The 23,161-nt window shown below is 39.3% G+C and overlaps 1 protein-coding gene across 2 annotated transcripts in view; it reads left to right on the forward strand.

Annotated features, from left to right (window-relative positions):
• The first annotated feature begins 116 nt into the window (after positions 1 to 116).
• Positions 117 to 23,161, forward strand: part of slco3a1a (solute carrier organic anion transporter family member 3A1a) — a 38,751-nt gene continuing 15,706 nt past the window's right edge. The window contains exons 1-2 of one of the 2 annotated variants that reach the window (XM_079254697.1): positions 117 to 184; positions 9,040 to 9,493. In XM_079254697.1, the coding sequence (XP_079110823.1) occupies positions 9,205 to 9,493 (289 nt within the window). In that variant the 5' untranslated portion in view covers positions 117 to 184; positions 9,040 to 9,204. Of the gene's footprint in view, positions 185 to 239; positions 735 to 9,039; positions 9,494 to 23,161 lie in introns of those variants that run through there. The other variant, XM_079254696.1, reaches the window with a different exon arrangement.

A 23,161-nucleotide genomic window follows, 5' to 3' on the forward strand; every position in this document is an offset into this window, starting at 1 on the left:
AGTCCCAGAGGACAAGTGTAGTGTTGATGTTTCCAAGTTGTGTTGCTGCTGCACAGCGCCTCTAGAGCCGCGCGTGCGCTGCGGAGGAGGAGAGTGGCGCAGGGAGGTGGGAGCGCAGACACGGAGCGGTCGCTGTGCGTGGAGGACCATGACAGCCAAAGCTGCCGGAGTTTAGAAGAAGAAGGTGCTGAGCTCAACCTTCACCTGCTGAAAGAAAGAACCCCCCCCCCCCCCCCCCCCCCCCCGGGCGGAAACATGCCGTTTGAAAGAAATGCGCGCGCCGGTGGTTCACTTGTGCCTTTGCTAACCTCTTCAGGGAGTTCTTCACATGTTCCTGCGCGTCGTCGACGAGGGGGAAATGTTTAGACGCAGAGGAGCCGCTGGGAACCGCGGAGTTCGGCTGTGTGTTTCGTAGCCTGTCAGATGAAAGACAAACAGTTTGTTTGAAACAGTGGAAACACCGCGAATGTAGCCCACGGGAAAAAGCGAAACACTTCACGTGCCATTGTCTTCCTGCGGTCGTCCTGCTCCCGTGTGTTTCGGTTTCTCGCAGAGCTGTGGGACTAGCAGGGACGATGCAGGTGAAAGAACACCGGGACTCGGACCGGAGTGGCGGGGGCATGCTAGAAAGAGACAGTCTCCGCAAAAACTCCTCGTGTTTCTCAAATATCAAGATATTCTTGATATCGGAATGCGCCCTCATGTTGGCACAGGGGACCGTGGGAGCATACCTGGTGAGTGTAACCCACCCTCAGCTCGTGCAGGACCCTCTTGTCTCTGTACATTCAGAGCTGCCTCACACATACATGGCTTTGCATATGAGATTTCATTAGATGTGCAGGCAGTAGAGAAGGACCTTCATCAGTAAAGTACAAGAACAGACTTTATGTGGGAAAATATCAACAGGATTTTTTAAATTTATTTATTTATTTTTTTAGCGTTATCAAATTTATCTTTGTTGAATCGTAACTCAAAACACACCTGTAAAGCTTTGGCTTTCAGTAATAATAATAATAATCTAATCAGATTTAGACAGGCTGTAATTGCCTGATTTGACCCAACATGTCTTTCAAGGTCAAGAATCCTCCTCTTATTCTCCCTGTTGCTCGTTTTCAAGTGTTCTCTTTTACAGGTAGTCACGCTGACAGTGTTTGGTTTTGTTAAATGTCTTCATTGTGTCTTTGCAACGGAGATGACAAATCACAAGTATGTGAAGGCATTCAGAAACTTTTAATATTGATTTTTTTTTTTTTTTTTTTTTTTATGGCTCCAAACTCTCTTGAAGTGCTTCGTAATGCTATGAGGAACATCCAGGAAGAACCTTTTAGGAGTTTTAGCTAATGTTCTTCAACATTTGCAATGTTTATTTTCTGAGAATGGAAGTGAATCATCAGCTTGCTTCCAATTAAAAGACTAAAGCCTAAATGCCTTTGCCATATTTGGAGTGGAACATCTTATCTTCCTCGTAAATTGACATGCTGAGCATCCTGCAGCTGTGGAGGACGTTGATGCCACTCCGAGATCTCTTCTGATTTAAAAAAAAAAAAAAAATAGAATCTTCCTCTGTTTCATTCATATCAACAAATGAAACGGCTTGAGCAGCTGCTTTCCTTTTTTTTATGGCGTAACGGTTTTGAACAGCTTTACAAACAATGACTGGATGATAAAACCAGGAGCGGTAGGTGATGTTTGGTGTCGTAAAACCAGACCAACATTCAGCTTCTTACCGTCCTCAACCCTATGGAGTTCCTTTTTTTACACAGATCATCAGGTACCAGGCTCATGTCAGTGTCAGCTTTATAACCTGCTGTCAACCTGAACAAGCTGGACGTTTGTCCTTTAGTTCAAAGTGCTTGCTGGCAGACGAGGGGAAAAACTCAACTGTCATGGCCCCCAAGTTCCTCCTGTGAGCTGCTTAGTGTACAATACAATTAGCAACGTTCTGCGTGTCCAGATTTAGTCGCTTGGCTGAGCTGAGCACCAACGTATACGAGTGCTGTTTGGGTTTTACCAGTTCTGAGCTGTTTCAGATGATTTAGCTGTTTTGCGTGAGGGACTGAAGAGCATCAGCTTCTTCTTGTGATTTACATCTGATGCAATACGGAGAAGCCTTCAGCTGTTGAATCAGTCAATTTAATGGACATTTGGGTTGCAACTCGTTTCTAATGACTGAGGATGTCCTGAGAGGCAGATATTTTGTAGTTTTTAGCAATAATTAAAGCTGGCTGGGAGTGGATGTTCATTGTCAGTGACATTACAATTATTCAGGAGTTGAAACATTTTTTTTATTAATCGTTATAATTAAGATAGTGTAATAGAATTAGTCTTTTTCAAACAGGAAATGAAAGTGTTATTGTTTGACTCTTCTGCAATGTATTTTATAAGCTACTTCTCTGCCAGCTACGGAGACACACAACTTGATTCTGCATCACTGTCTGCTCAGCTGTGATGCACACTCTGCTAAATGAGCTGCAGCCACAGCGGAGTCTGAGCAGTTCTGCTTGACAAACTGTGATTTCCAAATTACGCTCAAGCTTCCCTACACCAACTGCTGATGGCAAAAAACAAAGAAGACTTTATCTGCCAACCTGTACTTTTAAATTGACTATCAATAATGCCAAAGTTCCACAACTCTCCACGTCAAACGCAGAGAGGAGGGTCGTCGGCAGGCTATAAGTCCAGTAACATTCAGTCTGAGGTGAGATATTACAAAGAAAAGAAGCGAATCTCCACCCTACTCAGCAGCAGGATTTCTTTTAACTTTGCTTTAATAAATACTAAACATTATTTTTATATTCTCAAAATACATGCAGATTATTTTCTGTCAGTGGGTTGATTGAATTATCATTTTAGCTCTTCTGTACATAGATTTTTCATCGTATTAACTGAAAATATAGCATAAGAGGTTGCAAAATCCCCTGTGCACAAGCAGGCTAAAGCGTCATGCTTAAACAACAGGATATTACATGTGCATAAAACATTCACTTTGTTATTACACAGTAATATGATCTGCAGTTTGACCATTCAGCCGCCTCTTTTCATTGAATTAAAAAAAAAATGCATGTAGCATTTATTACAGATTAATTCAGTATTTTTTCTTATGTAACTGTGCAGAAATATATGCATGGATACACAAGTACCTGCAATAGTAATAACGACTGTCTCTTTCCTTTGACAGTAAGACGTCTTGTGCTGGAGGGCTCATACATTGTAAGGCTGCGTCTTCTTACTAGCTTATGGGGCTGTTCAGTTCTGGAAGACTCAGATGTGGTGCTTCTGAGACTCCATGGCGAGTTTTTGTTGGTTTTACTGCTTTTATTTATAAAGAACTCAACATTTATTTTTTTTCTCTCTTTTATTGCAAATTGTAATACGTTTGAAATCACAATGTATCTTCTAGGGGAGAGAAAATCGAATTGAAAAATCAAAAATCAGGATTTGTTGCTTTATATTTTTAAAATAGATTTTTTTTTTAAAAGATCTTTTTTTTTCTTCAAATAAATAAAAATAAGCCATTATAGAATTTTTGTCATTTTTATTATTTTTATTGATCTTTTAACTTGTCTTCTTGGGCATTATAGCAGCAGAGAGATGATCTGGCTACTGTGTTGCTTTTTCCTCATTGAAATCAAGAAATTAAGACAAGCAAAAAAAAAAGTTCTATACATTTTTTTTTTGTTTTTAATCTACAAAAATCAGCAATATCAAAGAATTGTGAGAATCGCAATTTAAATGGAATCGGCTCCCTAAAAGTCTGAACCAAATTGAATCTTTTATTTCGCTCTCCTCTATCATTCCTGCCATTCTCCCAGTGGATTCTGTGTTTAGGTTTGAGTTAATGGAGACATAAATCAGATCTGTAACACCTGGGTAATTTATTGTTGGTGTCAGCCTCGAGCCTGCTTGTGCAGTGGTGTAGACTTTAACAGAATGTTTGACGTCAGGCCGCCTTCAGCACGCGGTAAATGTTTAAAAAAACTACAAGCGAAAAGCGGTTTTGTTTACACAACGAGCCAGAATTCTGGTGCTCTTCTTCCAAAGCTAAGCTGCTGCGTCTGCTTTGCTTCTTGCAACACAGAGATGCAAAAACCGAAAAGAGAAAATGCTTTTAAACTCTGTTGCTCGTGTAGTTGAAATGCCACCTGCAATGTAATAAAACAGAGTGGAAATGATTCTAAAAAGCTGAAGCATCTGTTCCAAACAGCTGCTCACCTATTGCAAATGTCTGCACTTCAATACTTTCACATTAGTTCTAATTCTTAATGGGCTGCAGTGAAGGTCCTCAGTGAGCAGCTTTTTTTTTGTTCTGCTAGCTGATATCATAACAAAACCCCTTCAGTTTGCCTTGAGAAATATTTCTGGAGGTTGGGATTCCATGTGCTCGGAGAAGACTTGCTCCTCTGTTTGGTGACAGGCTGCCTTTCACCATCAAGTTTGTTTTGTTGCTGTGCAACAGATGAAACATTTCCACAGTCTTGAGTTGTAATGTGGGCAAATTTTGGCTTTGACCACTGACCAGTGTGCATTCCATTTAGTTCTTCCCATATAATTTATGCTGGTTTGACTCTTCCTGGAAAGCAGCCTGTTTAAGTCGAGCAAAACATGTTGAGCCCCTTTTCCTGCAGGAGCTTCCAGTTACACCCACACAATTGCTTAGACCTTCCACGAGAGCTCAGAATTAGATTGGATTCTTTCTAAGAGTGGGACAAGACGCCACAAGATCAAAATCCCAGATGGGTGGAGCCTGCTGGAGTGAATATTTCCTATGCAGTGTGCTGGCATTTGTGGGGGAAAAAAAAAAAAACACCCCAAGGGGCAAAAGCGTCGTGACTCATTCCAGAGTTTTCAACTCGCTGAACTTTACAGAAGGACTGCGGCATGAAGCACTCCCAACAATCATCCTCCCTGAGCTTTGATCTAAAGTGAGGGGATTACAGCAGTTGTGTTCAGTGCAGCTGGATGAATGACTCCTGGCTCCTAAAATTCACAGAAGAGAATTTATTTCCAACACTTATGACAGAGAAAATACTGTGGACATTACCTGTGTGGATTGACAGCAGAGGTGTTATTGTTTGCATGAATACGGTTGTTTTTTGGACACTGGTAGAAGGTTTTACATTGTGATATCACATGATTCCATATTTCTGCTGTATTGACATTATTTAGAGCAGTTTAAAGATGATGAGTCTGAATGAGTGAACAAGAGAACATGATGGATTAAACTAGGGCTGTGACTAAATGCTTTTGTTCCGATTCGATTTGAATTTTTTGGGTGCCAATTCTATTTAAATTGCAATTCTCACAATTCTTTGATATTGATGATTTTTGTAGATTAAAATGAAAAAAAAAAATGTACAAAACTTTCTTTTGCTCGTCATTTTTCTTGATTTCAGTTAGTAAAAAACAACAAAGTAGCCAGACCATCATTCTGCTGCTGTAATACCCAGGAAGACAAGTAAAAGATCAATAAAATGAATAAAAATGACAAAAAAATGATCATGGATTATTTTTATTTGTTTGGAAAAAAGAATATAGTTTTTTAAACAAAAAAAATAGATTTTAAAATTGGGCAAAACATCCCGATATTCGATTTTTTTTTTTATTTGGTTTTCCCACCCCTAGAATAAACTCGGGTGTGGCTGTGCAGTATACAGAACACTGATTACGGCTTCAAAAGGTCAGAAAAAAGTGACTTTTGGAAAAAAAAACAAACAAACCTGTGCTTATTAATATATTTTTGCCTTTAAATGCAATGCTAATTTGTCACGCCTCCCTAAACATGGCACACTTATGCAACTTCAGAAGTCGAATCAGCGCAAATAATGCCAACGTAGCGACTCTGTCGTGAGTATTCAAACTTTTTAGAAAAAGTCTTTACAAAAAAGGAATGCGTAGCAGCTAATCAGTCAAGTCTCTCAGGTCTTGTTGCAGATTCATTTGTCATGTCAGATTTAAACTATTGTATAGAGGTACGGGGCAACTGCTACATGACACACTTATTACCATTAGTAATTTTCTACAGAAAAGAGCTATCAGAATAGGTCGCAAGGTTAAATATAATGGCCATACTAATCCACTTTTCATCTAAGCATTTAATTTAAAATTAAGACATCTGGTAAATAATCCCAAATTATGTTTAAAGCATCAAAAAACTCTCTTCCAGCCAATATTCAAAACCTCTTTAAAGACAGAGATGCACATCATAAGTATAATTTAAGAGGAAAGCATAAATTGTATCAAGCAAAAGTAAAAACCTCTCTAAAATATGTGTCACCGCGAATAGAGTTATCCTGTGAAACAATCTAGCAGAAGAAATTAAAAATTGTACAAACCTTGTTCAATTTAAAAGAATGTTTAGAAAAGAAGCAATAAAGAGATATCAGGAGGAGAGAGACCAATGCTTTTAGCATAAGAGGGTTAACTGTATAGATGTATATTACAGATGGAGGGTTGGGGAGTGATCGGAGAGGGTGTGGCCTGTGTCTGTGTGTTTTTGTCTTGTCTTAATGTTACTGTGTTGTGTGTGGATGATTGTTGGTGGGTGGGGTGGGAAAATTTAAAAGCATTGCCTCTTCCATTCCCTTTTCTAACCACACACATTGATGTATGTAGTTTGCTTTTTGTTTTTTTTGTGTAAAGTGTGCAGGTTGGAAATAAACGAATGAATGAATGATTTATGGAGACTGACAGGAAGCATGTGTTATTCTTCAGCGATGCTGTAGACCCTCCCACGTCCCAAGGCTCTCACGGGAGGCCTGGTGTGGCGTTGGAATAAGTACCCCTGTTATAAAACCACAAAGCATCTTTGGTCAGAAGCGCTTATTTCAACACACCTGACCTCACGCAGCATTTCCTCAACAGCTACGGGTTTCTCTTTTTTTTTTTTTCCTTTTTTTTTCCAAACAACTTCATAAACCAGTTGGTAGAAACAGTAAGTGTAGAAAGCAAACATTATACATGTGTGTGTGTATGTATGTAAGATGAATATGTGAGTGACTTCAGAGCTTGCAGAAACTACGAGCAACAAACAAACAAACCAAAACAGCATGATTTGCTGTATGCCAAGTCTGTTAAACAGTAGCAGGATTTTTCTCCGGCCGTGACATCTTTTGTGGCCAAATACATCAATATCGCCTGAGATATCCTTATCAAGACATTTTAGAAAAATACCACGCACCCCTAATTGACAGAGATGGTTTTTGTGGCCTGATGTTTGGCTGTAATGGGCCAGTTGGAGTGCTGCTGCTGCAGTTTCAGACCTCTGTGTCATTCATTGGACATGTTGTCTGTAACCTCCAACAAGAAATGCACTTTTAAATCACAACATAATGCATTATATAGGATTCCTTGTGCAAGTTTGGTTCATTTGAAACGTTTAACGTTATAAAGTGTTATTTAGTTTCCATCCAGTAAGTAAAAAACTGAAATAGACATGTTTTAATTCGGAGGCTTCACATCTGTGCACAAACAAGCACCAAATCGGAATCAGCTGATGAACTGCTCTGGCGTTTTGGAGCAGTTGCAGCTGTTTCTCACAAGACGAGCATGTTTGTGTCAGTCTGGCCTGTTGTTATAGAGGTCCGTCCCAGATCCTTTCACAGAGACACTTGGAACGTGGAAAACTGTGGTGCCCTTTTAAGGTTAGTTTAAGCCCAATATAAAAATAGCATTGACTGTTTTTAATTTGACCCTGATTCACATTGCACTTAGAGACTGTTCCCACATAATGCAAACATGCTTCACTTTACAACAAACTGATGTTATCATACTTTCAACATTATATAGAAGTGTCTTACTAAATATGCAAACTACATGTCTGTAATCCTGGAAATTAACTTGGTTTGTAATTACTGTCTCCTCTGTGTTGCATACAAACTGGCCTAAACAACCTTTATACCCTGTTCGCTTCAACTAGAACTTACTGGTGAGCTGATTGTGTAGATGGCAGCTGGTGAAAGGGAGAAGCTCGTGATGAGCAATGGAAGTATTTATGCTCTGCCCAGCTAATCAGAGGCCTGTTGGCAGGGAGGGGCCACAGTGAGGAACATCTGAACAGCTTACCTAAGCTTGTTATATTATCCACGAGAAGCGAGAACATTTTTCTTGTGACAAAATGACGTCATTTTGTTCTCGCGGACGCATTTGTAGACAGTTCTCGACACATCGGAATGGCAGAACATTTTTCTTGAGGGGCTCTGAGAAGTATCGTGTGATTGGTCGGGCATTTGAGGTGGGCGTGGTTAACACAGAAAAAGCGTGAAGCGGAGTTGCTGCTTCAGCATTTTTGCTGTTGCAGTTAAAAAGAATTGCTTTGATAAAACAGCTGATCGAGGTGGTGAGAAAGTACGAACATTTTTAAATGCGGCATTAAAACACTCGGACCCACCGCGTGCACAACCCACCCTACCGCGGACGAAGTTGCTCGTTAAATACGAAACTAGAAAAGCACTCGGAGAGTGTAAACCTCCGCCAAGCACAATGTTAAAGAATCCTTTTTTAAAAATTCCTGGATCCAAACGGTGATCCGGATCACCAGCAAAATTTAATCAGTTCTTCGTTTTCACATTTCCAAGAACCCTTGAAGTTTTTATAAAAATCCGTCCGTAACCTTTGGAGTTATCTTGAGCACAAAGACGCCAGGAAAATACCTCCGTGGTGGAGGTAACACCGGGTTTATTGCACATAAAAGCAGACAACGCCCCCCACAGTGATCCCTCCCTACTACAGACGTACTTCTGGTGGAGTATGTATGGACCTGATGAAAAAGAAGTTTTTTTATATACATACAGATTATGTAACAAGCTTTAGGCTGCACTGCAGCTGAAAGGCACATATTGACTAATGATCACCAGTCTCTATGAGAAACGTGTGACTTGACCAATGCTGCATGGAAGAATTGGATACACGTCCAGTTGATGCTTGTTATTGTCCCTTGCTGAACTTAATGTTGATGTTTTTGTATTTGTGCCTCATTGTTACTTCATTTCACGTCATTCACGTGACCCTGCTTTCATTCCTCTCTCCTCCTCTTGTTTTCAGGTGAGCGTCCTGACCACCCTGGAGCGACGGTTCAACCTGCAAAGTGCTGACGTTGGAGTGATCGCCAGCAGCTTTGAGATAGGCAACCTAGCGTTGATCCTGTTTGTCAGCTATTTTGGGGCCAAAGCACATCGACCCCGTCTGATTGGCTGCGGCGGCATCGTCATGGCCCTTGGAGCTCTTCTTTCCGCTTTGCCCGAATTTCTTATTGATCCATACGAGGTAAGAAAGATATGGAGGACTGACGATGGTCGGGATGTTTGCAACAACACCAGCAGCGGGAAGGCTGTGCTGGAAGACTCTCCGTGTGCCAACAAAGCCAACACCAACATGATGTACCTGCTGCTGATCGGGGCGCAGGTCCTGCTGGGGATTGGCGCAACACCAGTGCAGCCCCTTGGAGTCTCCTATATCGACGATCATGTTAAGAAAAAAGACTCCTCACTCTATATAGGTAAGCCATATTTGAAAAACTGGTAATAGTAAGAAAAAACACACGCTCCACTCAGTCTAATCAGATGTATTACATTAGGGGCAAAACACGGCTAAATTTGTCTGAATGAAATTACTTGTAAATATGAGCATTGTGCAGAAAACACATTATCACCCTATTTGCTGCATCACTGATTTCCCAAGGCAGCTGAAACTGGGCAAATGCGAGCATGTTTGCTCATTGCCATCAGGTGCTTTGTTTGCACAGTTTTAGTCGACACAGGATGCATGTGTGCTTTTCCTTTGTTGCATAGACCTGTTCGCACCACTGCCAGGTGAGCACATCTTGGAGCTCTTAATCTCCATTAGGCATTTAAGAGGCACAGAGGCCAAATATGGGGGCCTGCTTTGCTTGATACTCTCTCAAAAGCAAGATGCTGCTGATGTGGCTTTTCAGGGGGCTTTCAAAGTGCTTTCTGTGCCGAATCGTGAATACAGAATGGCTGTTTAGGGATATGCGTTTGCTGTGATGTGTATATTTAGCTCCTTTGGTATACAGGAAAGCAGCTTTAATACTTTTTCACTGACGTCTGAAAGCTGCACGTTTTACGAGGCCAACGTCCTCTCTACGTAGAAATCATTGCAGCAAATCTATGTGATACGGCACTTCCTTGTTTTGACTGTGCTTGCAATTTGCCGGCCAGACCGCCACATCGACCTTTGATGGAGTGGATGAGATGCGTCTGCATAGTATGTGATGTTTGTTATCAGTGTGGTGCAGAGACAATGAGAGCCCGGGTGTGGGATGAGTTCAGGCTGGCACACACCCTTCCCGATGCATTCACACAGCAGCATGTTGTGTGGTTGCCTTTTGTTATTCACATACAGATGTGACCCGTGAACAAAGGCTACAGTGTGCTCTGTAATCTCGAGCCCAAAGCTGATTTCCTTAATTGCCAGTCTTTGTGTTTATTTGTCCTGCACTTGAGCTGTTTTTACAGTGCAGCCCATGTAAAAAAAAAAAAAGTTCCTGACAAAGTACAACAAGAGGCTTTGACGTTTTCGCACCAACCATTCGCTGGTTTATGGTGGGAAGTGGGCTGTGAGTGATTGAAGTTTGGCAGGCATAAGTGGAGGAGAGATTTGGTTCTGTGCTCCTCTGATAAGCTGCTAGCAGAGTTGGAGGAAAACAAGCGGTGAGCAGCAAGGAAACAATGTGGTATTGAGACGTGCTCAGCTGATCGTCCTAATCCTTGAGCTGCCGGCATGTCATGTGCCCTCGCCTGCATGAATGGCGCAAATTGTCTGAAAATTCTGAGAGATTTTCTTTCATATATTGTTGATGTGTTTTGATGATTCATCAGCATACTTCTGCATTTTAAAACACTGTTGTCATCGCCAAATATTTGCTTATTTCCTGCAGGTTTTGAACAAGTTCCGTCAGCCTTAGTGTTTGCCTTCGATCTTATGTTTCATGTGAAACATTTGTATAAAGACACATCAGAGTTAGTCATGTTGTTTAAAGCAACAACTGTTGATTGTATTTTTTAATAAAGAAAATAATTATATAAAATTAGGGATGTTCGATATTGGCTTTTTTTATTTAACGAATTTCGGATATACAGATTTTGACCAACTCTTAATTTCCGATATCAATATTAAGCGATTCCCTATATTTTTGGAGCAAGTTGCTCCAAACAAAATAAAATATCTGGAAAATTATGCATGATTTCTCTTATATTGTGTCATTTTGAGTTAGAGGAGATGGAGCGGAAGAGTTAGATATATAATATGTGCATATTCTGTACAAATTTCTTTCATTATAAAAGTAAAAACTGAGACCATTCATTTCTGATATTGCATTTTAAAGCTAATATCAGCCGATAACAAAGGTATGCCGATAATATGTCGGACATGTCTAAATAAAACCAAATTTCCTTTTTGCTTTTAACACATAAAGATAATTCCATCATCTGTCTGGAGAGATGCTGATAGTGAATTATGATGCTTTCTACTGATTTGCAGAAACTGAAAGGAAAACCTCTCTTGACTCATACCTACCTCCCTCTAAAGTTTTAGATTGTATCAGCAAAATCTGCAACATGTATTACTACTTCAAGTAGATCTTTCCCCCATACCTATGCAAGTATGAGATGTATTGTGAGGCACGTAGGTTTTTCCTCACTATCATGTGTCTGAATATTCACACTGGAATTCAGTACTGAAAAACTTCTAGATGTGCATTTATTCAGTTTATTCATTTTAACATAATTGTAAGTTAAGTTAAAAACATCACCAGTAACCCTGACAAATGCCACATGACTCCATTTTTTTCCTTTAGCACAGCTGTTTCTGACCTCTACTGTAAACCCTATTATCACCCGCTGATGACTTATTCTTAAAATTAGAGTCTGAGCTGAATGGCCAGGTGAAAAGTGGAATCCAGTCTCTGTAAGAGTATGGTGGTGGCGCCGGTGAGAGCAGAGCAGAGAGGCCTGGAGAAGAGCCATAATTACAGACTGAGGTTGGAATGCCAACCAGCCAGCCCTGAGGTGGAGTGGGCCAGGACGCACACGCATACCACACAGGCCTGTGAAAAACAACTCCTCCAGAGACTTGGACTGCCTGCTTTTCCACTGCGAGCTGCAGCAGGCATGTCTTATTGCTGTTTTAACAAGTGTAAAACCCAGTCGAGCAAAGCTCACTCTGACTCCTCGTAGAACTATCTCAGGTTGAGATGTGTTCACTGTCAATGTTTAGATCTTTTTCTTGAGGTTGTCATGCAGTACATGTTCTTATAAGGAAGTGCGTCAGTGGCGATCACTACTGCACTGTCACACTTTAAAAAGCAGATTAAAACATCAGACTGGATTTCATGGGACGGTGTTGTTTGGTTTCATTTCCCAAATCTAGATGTTGGCACTCCCAGCTGGCCAAAGGAAATATATTTGATTGGACAGCTTGCGTCAACAGGATCTCCATTCCCTCTGCTCTATGACCTTTACTATCCACTGCTAATTCTGGATCTTCCCACAGGACCCCCACTGCATAAATATACAGTGCAGGCTACGCATATAAGGGAGTGGAGCTTGTGTATTGTATCATTGGACACAAACTTCAACCAGCTGTCTCTGTAAGTTTGAGGAGCAGCCTGGGATTTCTGCCTTAAACTGTAATGTGAAGTATGTAGTCCCTGCAGTTCAAGACATGCAGAAGTAGATGGAAATTATGACATAAATTTATTAATCATTGCAATTACCTCTTATGTATATATACACATATATATGTATATATATATACATATATATATATATATATATATATACACACATATATATGTATATATATATATATATACATATATATGTGTATATATATATATATATATATACACATATATATGTATATATATATATATATATACATATATATGTGTGTATATATATATATATATATATATATATATATATATATACACACATATATACGTATATATACACAAATATATGTATATATATATATATATATATATATATATATACACACATATATACGTATATATACACATATATATATACACACATATATATGTATATATATATATACATATACATATACATATATATATATATACACATATATATATATATATGTATGTATATATATATATATATATATATATATATATATATATATATATATATATGTATATATATGTATGTATATATATATATATATATATATATATATATGTGTGTATATATATATATATGTGTGTATATATATAGGTGGATGGATAGATGTGCATAGATAGATATGTAGATTGATTGTGCTTCTGCAAAAATCTAATAATATTTTTTGTCACATGCATTGTGTTCAGATGTAAGAATACAGTTACAACCACAACAGCTGGAGTGTGAGACTAGTCTTTATGGTAACCTGTCATCATAGAAAACATCTACCTACTATTTAGTATGATGATTGTAATTAGCATGGTGTTGTGTCATTTAACATGAATGACTTGCATTCTCCCCCATTTCAGCATCTTTTTACCTCTCCTACTTACAGATTGTATTCAAATGTTGCCGAATTCTCAATAAAGCTACTCTTGTTTACGTGTTTCTCTGTTTTGGTTGTCATACAGCACAATGAGATAAGATATGGAACAGTTGCTGAAATGCAGGCAAGTTTCTCTGTACACTGTGTTAACTGGAAGTGACAGAGTATGAAGTGCATCCCACCTATTTCAAAGTAGAAATGCAAACAAAACAATGTTTTTTCCAGCTGTCATAACATGGACGGTGAGCTACAACCTGATTTGCATTACAATAAACTTTCCTCCGAGCTGGAGAACAAGCATGGGTCTCTGTGTTAAGGTGGTTGTCAGAAGAATGTTTTTGCAGAGCATAGCAGCATGTCAGTCAAAGGGGATAACTTTTTTTTCAGTAACATTTCATGTGCAACAGGTTCTGTTTTAGTCTGGTGTGACCAGAGCAGTGGCCTTTTCAGAGCGGCTCAAAGCCCAGCTCTGTGGAGTGTACAGCTTATGGTGATCCTACACACAGATAAACCAGTCTGTACTGCAGAACTCCTTCGGGTTTGGCCTCTTTGTTGCAACTCCTATTCATACTCGCCTTGCCTGGTCTGTAAGTTTCAGCTAGGCCATCCTCTGTGCATGGGGCCACTCTTCAACCAGCTCAGCCTAAAATGTTCTGATGATGGCCTCAATGCTGTGTGGTATTTCATGTCTTTGTTTTACAAGCCAATGCTGGTTTGTGCTTCTCCACTGCTTTATCTGTGTCCTCTGTGGAGAGCTGATTGGTCTTCATGGTCTTGCATGGTTGGTGGTGTTGCAGACAGTGTAGCCATTCAGAGCAGGTGTAAATATGCTCAGACCATGTGACAGTTGGATAGAAAATAGGTGGACCTCACTTAAATGATGTTGGGATTTCTAAGAAGTAGTTGGTAGCAACCTGTTTGGAGGTTTCATTGGAAATATAGGCATCAGTGTTTTGATTCTGTGGCTCACTGCATTAGAAATAAATAAATAGTAGCAATGTACTTCATTTTATTCTAAAAACTTGGTTTACAAAAACAAACAAAGTGATGAACAGTATTTTTACCACTTTAACTGAAAACCAATATAAGTTCATCCACTCAGGAGATGTTGATAAAAGCCATTTTCTTTCTTCAGTGGTGGAAATTAACATGGTGGAATAACTTCACTTCCGTTTGTTTGTTGACTGTAAAAATAAAAAAGTCTCGACTATGATTACAGTTTGTATCAGGACAACAACAAATACTTTAGAATTATGTTCCCCGTAAAGATAAAGTTTAAGGGAACCTATTTTCTTATCTCCATATCTCTGTTTCAGTTTCAGATCTTTGGAATGTCTTTCAGCACTGTTACTGCATCTGTCTGTGAACTTTTTATTTTTAAACCTATACATATCACCATTCTCTACATGACTACATGTCATCAATTTATGTCATTTTTTTGGCTGTCCTCAGGTAAATATAGCCTATGGTTTGTTTGGAAAACTGATGACTTAATACAATAGCAAAAGTCTCCAAGGCATTCTGGAGAGTCTTGTCAACATTCCTGCTAAAACGTTCTGACTCCAAACACTTGCTGCAGTAGGGCGTTTATATAAGCTACTTAAACTCAGAGCATGTTAATGTCATCTTGAAGGATTAGATTCTAAATGGGGTTTTCCGTCCCTGCCATAAGCTGCATGCTGAGTTTGCCTGGCAACACTAGTTTGGTTTATCTCAAGATGATAAATGACATTGCAGTAAACGCTCATCAAACATCCGCTGCTCCTCTGCATCAATGTTATGAACTGTGTGGGCTTGTCTTTCTGCCATAGCAACAGTTTGTCACAGTCTGCTGTTCTGAGAGCAAATTGACCCAAAGGCTCCTGCATGGTGCTGCAGGCCTGGGTGTAGCAGCCAGTCACCCCATGCTCTGTTACTTTCAGTATAGACTTAGAGAGTACAAGGGGGAGTAAATATGAGATTATCTTACATCCAACTGGTCAACAACATGCTGTCTGAGAGCTGATCAGTTAATAATCCTTAAATACTCTGAGCATCATAATATGTGAAATAATCAGAGAAGAAAAAAAGGTGACATAATGCTGAGCAGTGGGGAAACGGTGCACTTTACAGTCCTGTCACTGGGTGAATGGGAAGTCATCCCGATCGCAACTTGCCCCAAGCGAGAGGCTCATTAAATTTGAGCAGAAGAAGCTATTTGACGTGAGAGCTGTCCATCCTTGAATCCAATTAGGTTATTTTTCAGTTCTTTGCAGTGAGGAGGCAAAACATACTGAGCAAATTTTCTGCTTGAAGAATTTCACCTTTTTCTTCAAGGAAGCTGATGTTTGCAGTCAGCTGGAATTGATGAAAGACTTGGCAGTTTTTCTTTTTACTCTTTTCTTTTATGCAGATCTGGTTTCGTAATGGCCGGTTAAACCTGGCACATATGTCATAGAGTTGGTGTGGGCTTTCCACTCGGATGATTTATGCTGTGTAGTAGTGCTGGGAAGTCTTCCCATCTGAAGTGAAACACTTTTTCTGTCAATCTGCTGTTCCAGTGACATGACCAAGGTGTGCTTAGCTGTAGTTGCTCCAGATATGACTGATTTATATGTCTGGCTTCATGAATTAACTATAGTCATGCAACATCTTACTAAAACCCCCCCTTTTACTGGAAAGCTTCTACTATGCAGGACAAATGCAGCTACGATGAAGAAGCAATAGGTTAGTGGACTTCTCCAAAAGGGTTCTGTATTTTGTCTGTTACCGTTTTACTTCACTGGAACCCTCCCCAATTAAACAGCACATTGTCGTTTTCACTTTAAATTGAAGTATGATTTGGCAAATGAGCACGACGTTGCATTAAAGATGTTTTGATTCAGCTGCCGGACAACATCAGTCCAACAAAGAAAGTATTCTTCAGTAGTAGGTTCACTTTCAGATATTGAGGCCATGTCCGTCTCCATGTTGGGGGGGGATGCAGTTGAGCATTTGCAAACATCTTGATTGTTAAATCCACCCATGATGCATTGCATAAAAATATTATCTTTAAAGTTTTTTGTTTATCTTAATTGTTGTTACTTTATTTTCATTTTTTTAAGCGATTAACAAGAAGGGAAATGTCTTAATTGGTTAAATATTACTTAAAAGTGACACATTTTTGTTGCTTTTAAGTTCAAACGAGAGATTTTGTGGCTTTTGTTTTGGTTATGTCATTTTAAGCAGGAGCTTTTGGGGTTTTAGATGTTGTAGGAAAGGAGTGCCCAAGTCTCAGCCTCGGGTTTAACTGTCCTGCAACTTTTCTATGCATCCCCTCTCCAACACGCTTGAATTTCGTGGCTGAATTCTCTCATCCAGCTCCACAGAGGCCTGGTTACAAGAATTTCATTAGATCCAGGTGTGTTGTTGAAGGGGTGCACTCTAAAAGTTGCAGGATGGTAGATATCGAGGACCAAACATGGGTTCCCCTGTTATATGATGTTTAGTTACTATGTGACTTTCTGCACCTGCACAGCAAACATGTCCTACTCTTTTCCTTAAACCTCATTCTTCTCAGGATAATGCAACCTGTTTATTATTTGAGAAATGAAAACCATCAAATTTTAGAAAATCGATAAAAGATTACAATGCCGAAAGTAAGCTTTTGTTTTTGACTGATGGTTTAAATTGTGTTTATTTTGGAATTAGCTCAACCAGCTTTTTTCTCCTCTGGTTGATGCTGGCTTTTCTCGTTTGGTGAATCTTTGATTCCTCTGTCTGGACCACGAGGTGTCTAAGAAAGTGTTTGGGTTAGTAAATAGGTCAGTCATCAGAATGATATGGATCATCACTGACTCACACATGAGACCCTCTAGTTGTTTCATCACAGCCTAGTAAGCCTCATGTGGAAGCCTCTAGTTATTGCCAGGGGCATTTTCTTTGTATCATCTTTCCATCTGCAACAGTGGAGATGATGCTCAGTAGCCTGAAAGGTGTTCTATGTAACACCCTGCTTTAATCCCAACTGGTATTTTAGCCTCAACATGCTTGTGACACTTTTTCCTCTTCATTTTGAATCCATGTAGTCAACCTCACCATGCTGCCAGGCAGCATTCTTGAGGCAATCTGGGTCAGGCTCTGTCACTGCTGATTAAAAAGGGGTTTGTTTTTTGTTTTTTTTTTTGTCATCCACAGTGGGAGGAGGGCAGAGATAAGAGGTGGGAGGAGACAGATCATAAACACAACAGCATCAGCTAACTGTTGCCACAGAAACGGATTGTTGTTTTTAGGCCGTTCCTTCTGTAGTTTCTACTATCAGTGATGTTTCTGTCCCTTCACTTTCCAGATATTCAGATTTCTCTCAGGTTAAACATTGTCCAAATGAAGACTCATTCTGCTTCCCAGTCTCTACTATAACCTCACCACCTCCATTTAAAAAATGTGTAACAGGTCCTGACCTTGGACAGGTACTTTGCTTCGAAGGTGCAGATTGCGGCAGCACTTGTGTATTTACCACAAATCCCAAGCCGCATTGATTGAGTGGTGTGTAAGAGGTTGCTCTGTGGGCCCCAAGGATTACTTAGAGCATGTTCAGCACTTAATCCCCATATCAGTGATAGCAGAGTGTGAAGGATAATAGTGCCTAATTAAATGGACTCTGATCAATGGATGGGTGGCAGTTGTAAACAAAAGTCTCCTTTTATTTGGTCACTGGACTAATGACACAGTGAATATTGTTTTATTTGTTCCCCAGGACCACCACACCATGCTCTGTTAGTTTGGTGAAAAGATTTTCCAGCCATTCTGTAGTTTGATTTACACTGATCCAGAAATATCATGTTGCAAATAAAAATGTTTGTTTTTGTCTCATAAAACAAACTCTTGGAAAGGTATGATGACATCTCGGGACTGGGAAGTAATTAATCAAAATAGTTTGTCCACTCTCACTGAGAATCGTGTTGTAATAATAAGGCCTTCATCCCCCTGTTGTTATTTTCTTGCCACTGACTTTAGATCAGAGAATTTGCATTTTTGGGCCAATGCAGGTGAACGCCATCTGCAATGCTGATACCTTTTTCCAAACACCACCCTGCATTGAGGAGGCATCACATACAAGAAGGATTTTACTAAATGTTTCCAGCTGGATCTGAAAAAGTCACTTTGATCAGCTGTTGATAAAGTGCTATTTTAATAAAGTTTGCTTGGCTTGGCAATAATGTTAATAGATTTACCTCAAAATATTGTTTGAAAAGTCAGCTTCAAATAGTAATTGTCAATGCTGATATAGAGCTTAGGGCTCAGGCACAACTGGAAATATTAAAACCACAGACAGCAAGTTTCAACATTTTAGCTGGTCTTGTTGGTTCCCGTATCCCCATGCCTAGCCACTGATGCTGTAACGCTGTGAGGGGTTGGTGCTAGCATAGCACCAGACTTTATAGTGCTGCAGCCAGAGCTTTTGGGGTCAGACTAGGAAGAGTTGGCTTCACTTGACTTCAAGCCAGCACTATTACTGCCTCTGAGTTCCAGTTAATGTATTCAGCCCATTTTAATAAGGATAAAAAGAGAAAACTGGTACTAGATTGAGCTGTCAGCATTTGTTTGGAAAAACTGGATATTTATAATTTACATATTTACCTTCACTTTTTATGAATTTTCTGACATCCACCATAACCCAATTCTGTTTTATCCATAAAACATCTCCCTCATCCTGTCTTTAACATAATTTCCTCTTGACATATTCTTCCTCAGGATGTAGCACAATTTAGCATAATTTTAATCAGTGCCAAAAATGATGTTGTACAATCAGTTTTATATTATGAACCCACTTCTCCTGTACTACTGGAGAAAAAGGAAAACAGGCTGCTGGCATCTCTATCCTGTTAATTAGGCCAAACCAGCCGCAGAAGAAGCTGTTACCAGCTGCTGTCGAACAGTCCCAAACCTCTCTGTGCTCCTCGTCTTGAATAGAACAGCTGCAGCTCTCCAGTAGAGCGTATCTGTGCTGATCTTTTGCCCTTGGCGTCCATCCTAACCAGACTCACTGTCCAACAATGGAAGCTATGTCCAGCTTCATCTCAGCACCGGCATCAGAAGCTGATTACAAATTCTTTATTGTGTGGCCTCGCTTTGCAATGTTACATGAATTCCCACATGCCGTCAGTCTGTCATTCTCGCCCTTTGCCTTTTTGTGTCACTCCCCCTCTCCTGACCCGGCATTCACAGAGCTGGCTGTCTGACCAAGACCTCTGAGCTTCCAGCATCACATTAGTGCCCTGTTTGGAAATGTGCCTGGCCTGTTTGTGTAATCTTATGGTACAGAAAGGCCATCATTATGATTTTAGCCAAAGTCAAAGCTTGCATTGCTGTATTATTTAAAGATCTCTAGCATTACAGAAACTTGGCAGTCGTCATTTGGATGGGCAGTGAACTGAAATCAGTGATCGTCATGCTGACGTGCAGTCTAATGTCTGGTTACCACTTACAATGACAGTAGTTGCATTAATTAGGAGAGTGGCTTTGAATCCATGATACAAAAACTAATGGATTTAAGTCAACGCTAAGTAATTCTGTTCCATTTAGGTTAATGAGGGGCCGTAATACTTCCTGGAACACTTTTAATGACACTAAGCTAATTGGACTCAGAGATCAAGTAGCTGCATGTTAGGTTAAACTAGCATTGACCTCCAAGGTTGTTGAAGAAAGTGATTTCAAATAGACTATGCATGCTAGCATGCTTAGCATTTTGTCAATAATGCATGAAATATAAACCTTACTTGGTTATTGTAAACTGCTCACAAAAAAGTTGGGGCTTTTTCTAAGATGTCGGAATGTATCTAAATTGCACTACTAACCTTTACAGATAATTTGAATTTTGATCGTCTTCAAACTTGTGAATGCATATGTACAAGTGTTTAATGTTGAAGTATCTATTGTACAATAACCTATGCTGCTTCCTGACAGCATTTTGCGATTAACAGAAAGTCTAAAAAAAAGTATCTGGACCACCAAGTGCTCTAGTTCAACAACAGCTTGCATTGAAAAAGTCCTTTTCATCATACTGATAATTAGGGATGGGGAAATTGAATCTAAAAATCGAAAATCAAGACTTTTTGCTTCAGAATTTTACGATAGATTGTTTTGTTAAATAATCTTTTTTTTTTCAAAGAAATAAAATCAATCCACTATAAAATGTTTGACTTTTTTTTTTGCTTTTATTGATCTTATTACTTGTCTTCTTGGGCATTAAAGCAGCAGAATGACGGTCTGGCTACTGTGTGTTTTTTTTTCCTCATTGAAATTAAGAAAAATGACGAGCAAAAAAAAAAAGTTTTACACATTTATTTTGTTTTTAATCTATGAAATTACCATTATTGAAGAATTGTGAGAATCACTATTTAAATCGAATCGGCACCCAAAAAATCGGAATCGAATTGATTTGGGACTAAAGCATATCGTCACAGCCCCACTGATCATCTGCCCAAGATAACACCTAACATGGCAAATTAGTAAGACATTGGTATTTTATTTTTTGGCATACCCACCACTGTTATTATTAGCTTTTGTTTATGCTACGCACATTGCTTATGTATGACTTTCCTTATTTTTCTCTTAAGGAAATTATTCAAACTTTCAAGTGGCAACAGGTGTGTAAACAAAAGACTACCAAGGGCATCAAGAGGGAACCTTACTGCCTGAAAAAGGATAAAAAGTTAGCTTTTCTGTTAAAGACATTTTGGATACTAGTTACCGGCCTGTAAAGATGTAAAAGAGCATACTGCATTGAATATTAGCTTTAGTATTGTAAACCCCATGGGTTTTTGTGTACATTGGCAGGATAATTACTAATACATATACTGACAAGTGTTAAAGGCTGGCAAATCTTTCCCAACACATACACCATTTGGTTGGTACTCTGCAATTTTATATTTCTCATTGAGTGTTGCTAGCATGTCGGCTACCTGTCGTTACTCTTTAGGTAAAGCCAAAGTAGCATGGCCAGGATTTATTCATTCATGCTTCGTCCAATTAAGGGTTACGGGACATCGCCAGCAGTGTAGTATTTCAGCAAGTATTTCATCGAACACAAATTGTATTCTCAGTCTGGAATACAACGAGAAGTAACAAACAACTTTCTGCCATTTCCAGAAAATTATTGAATCAAATCATCCACAGCGGTGATGTTAATTTTAGGCAAAATGTGTTGATCAATAGCCTCATCCAACTGATCTGTTGATCATTGAGTCATATTTATGCTTCGAAATTGGTAGATAACATTGTAGATTTCCATTTGAGTTGTTTGCACTCTTGTTTTCAAAGATTTGAACTCCTCGTTAAGTACTTTGTTCAAACAGAAAAAACTTTATATTGAGTATCCAGGTCACCTACCACACCAGGGAATTACACATGTTGGTTTTAACAAAAATTCAAATTCAAATTTCCTTCGCATTTCTTTGCTGACTTGACAGCTATTTCTAGGATCTAATATGTATCTTTATCAGAAAGCAGCCATGATCTGATGATGCTGAATGTGTTTTTTGTCATGAAAGTTAAAAATATTATGACTTCACTGACTTTTTTAATACATGAAGACCAGATGTGGATTTCCAGATTATAGGAGCATTTATTTCTACCACAGGCCTTCACTGCTCTGTCTTGCATCTCACACGATAAAACCTTTGCCTTTTTCCATCCCACCACAGAGTATTTTACTTAAGTAATTTTTCTCTTTATTGTCATCCAAAGGATTGTGGTCGCTCAGCTGTCGCAACCTCTGAATTATAAAATAGGGCAGAGATCTATTGGGCACAGAGGTTCTTTTTTGTTTGTGTGTGTAATGTAACATCTGGGATGAATATAGCACAAGAGTATACTATAAACAATATGTCTGTAAGTAAGGATTATTTCTGAATTACCAGCCTGTTTGTCCAGTGTCTGATCAGCCACAACTTTAACCATTTCCTCCTTCATACTGTAACATTTCCCCTCAACCCACCAGAACAGTTCTGACCAGCTGGAGAGTTAACATTTGCTCATAAGAAGAGTACCGTACTGTTCGTATTCAGGACACTAGCTGTGGATCCTTCGTGTCCTGTACCAGTGGCGGTTCAAGTGCCCAGTATAAAGTGATGGTTAAATCAAAAAGAAAATGTCTGGTAAATTGTTGCTGAACAACTGCATGTGCAATAGTGAAAGTTGGACTGGTCCCATGAAATGTCCCACTATCAGCAGCTATTTATTATCAGTAGTAGACTCATTTCAGTCTGTTACAATGGGTTGCTGATATGAAGCTGTGAAACCTTTATGGACGCCCAACTGCCCTCCCATTTGGCTCAACCTTCCTGAGTTCCACTTAACATGAGAGGGTGTTGAAGGATAAAGACCAGTTAAAAAAGCTGGTGTATCAACCAAATGCAGGATGGGCAGTGCTCTACACTAACCCCCCTACGCTCGTTGGATTTCTGGAACCAATACTGTTTTTATATTTCCTGTACTGAGATATCAGCCAGTATGCAAAAAATGCTCAAAATGTGCTTGTCAACCACTTTTGACATTTAACTTTTTTTTTTGTCAATCTTACAGTGAGATACAGATAATAAACTGCAAAAAAAAATTTTTATTGTCTTGAGCAGGTCACATCTAGAACTGTAAAAAGATTGGCAAAATAAAC

This window comes from Telmatherina bonti (assembly GCF_933228915.1).
Source record: "Telmatherina bonti genome assembly, chromosome: 2".
NCBI lineage: Eukaryota > Metazoa > Chordata > Actinopteri > Atheriniformes > Telmatherinidae > Telmatherina > Telmatherina bonti.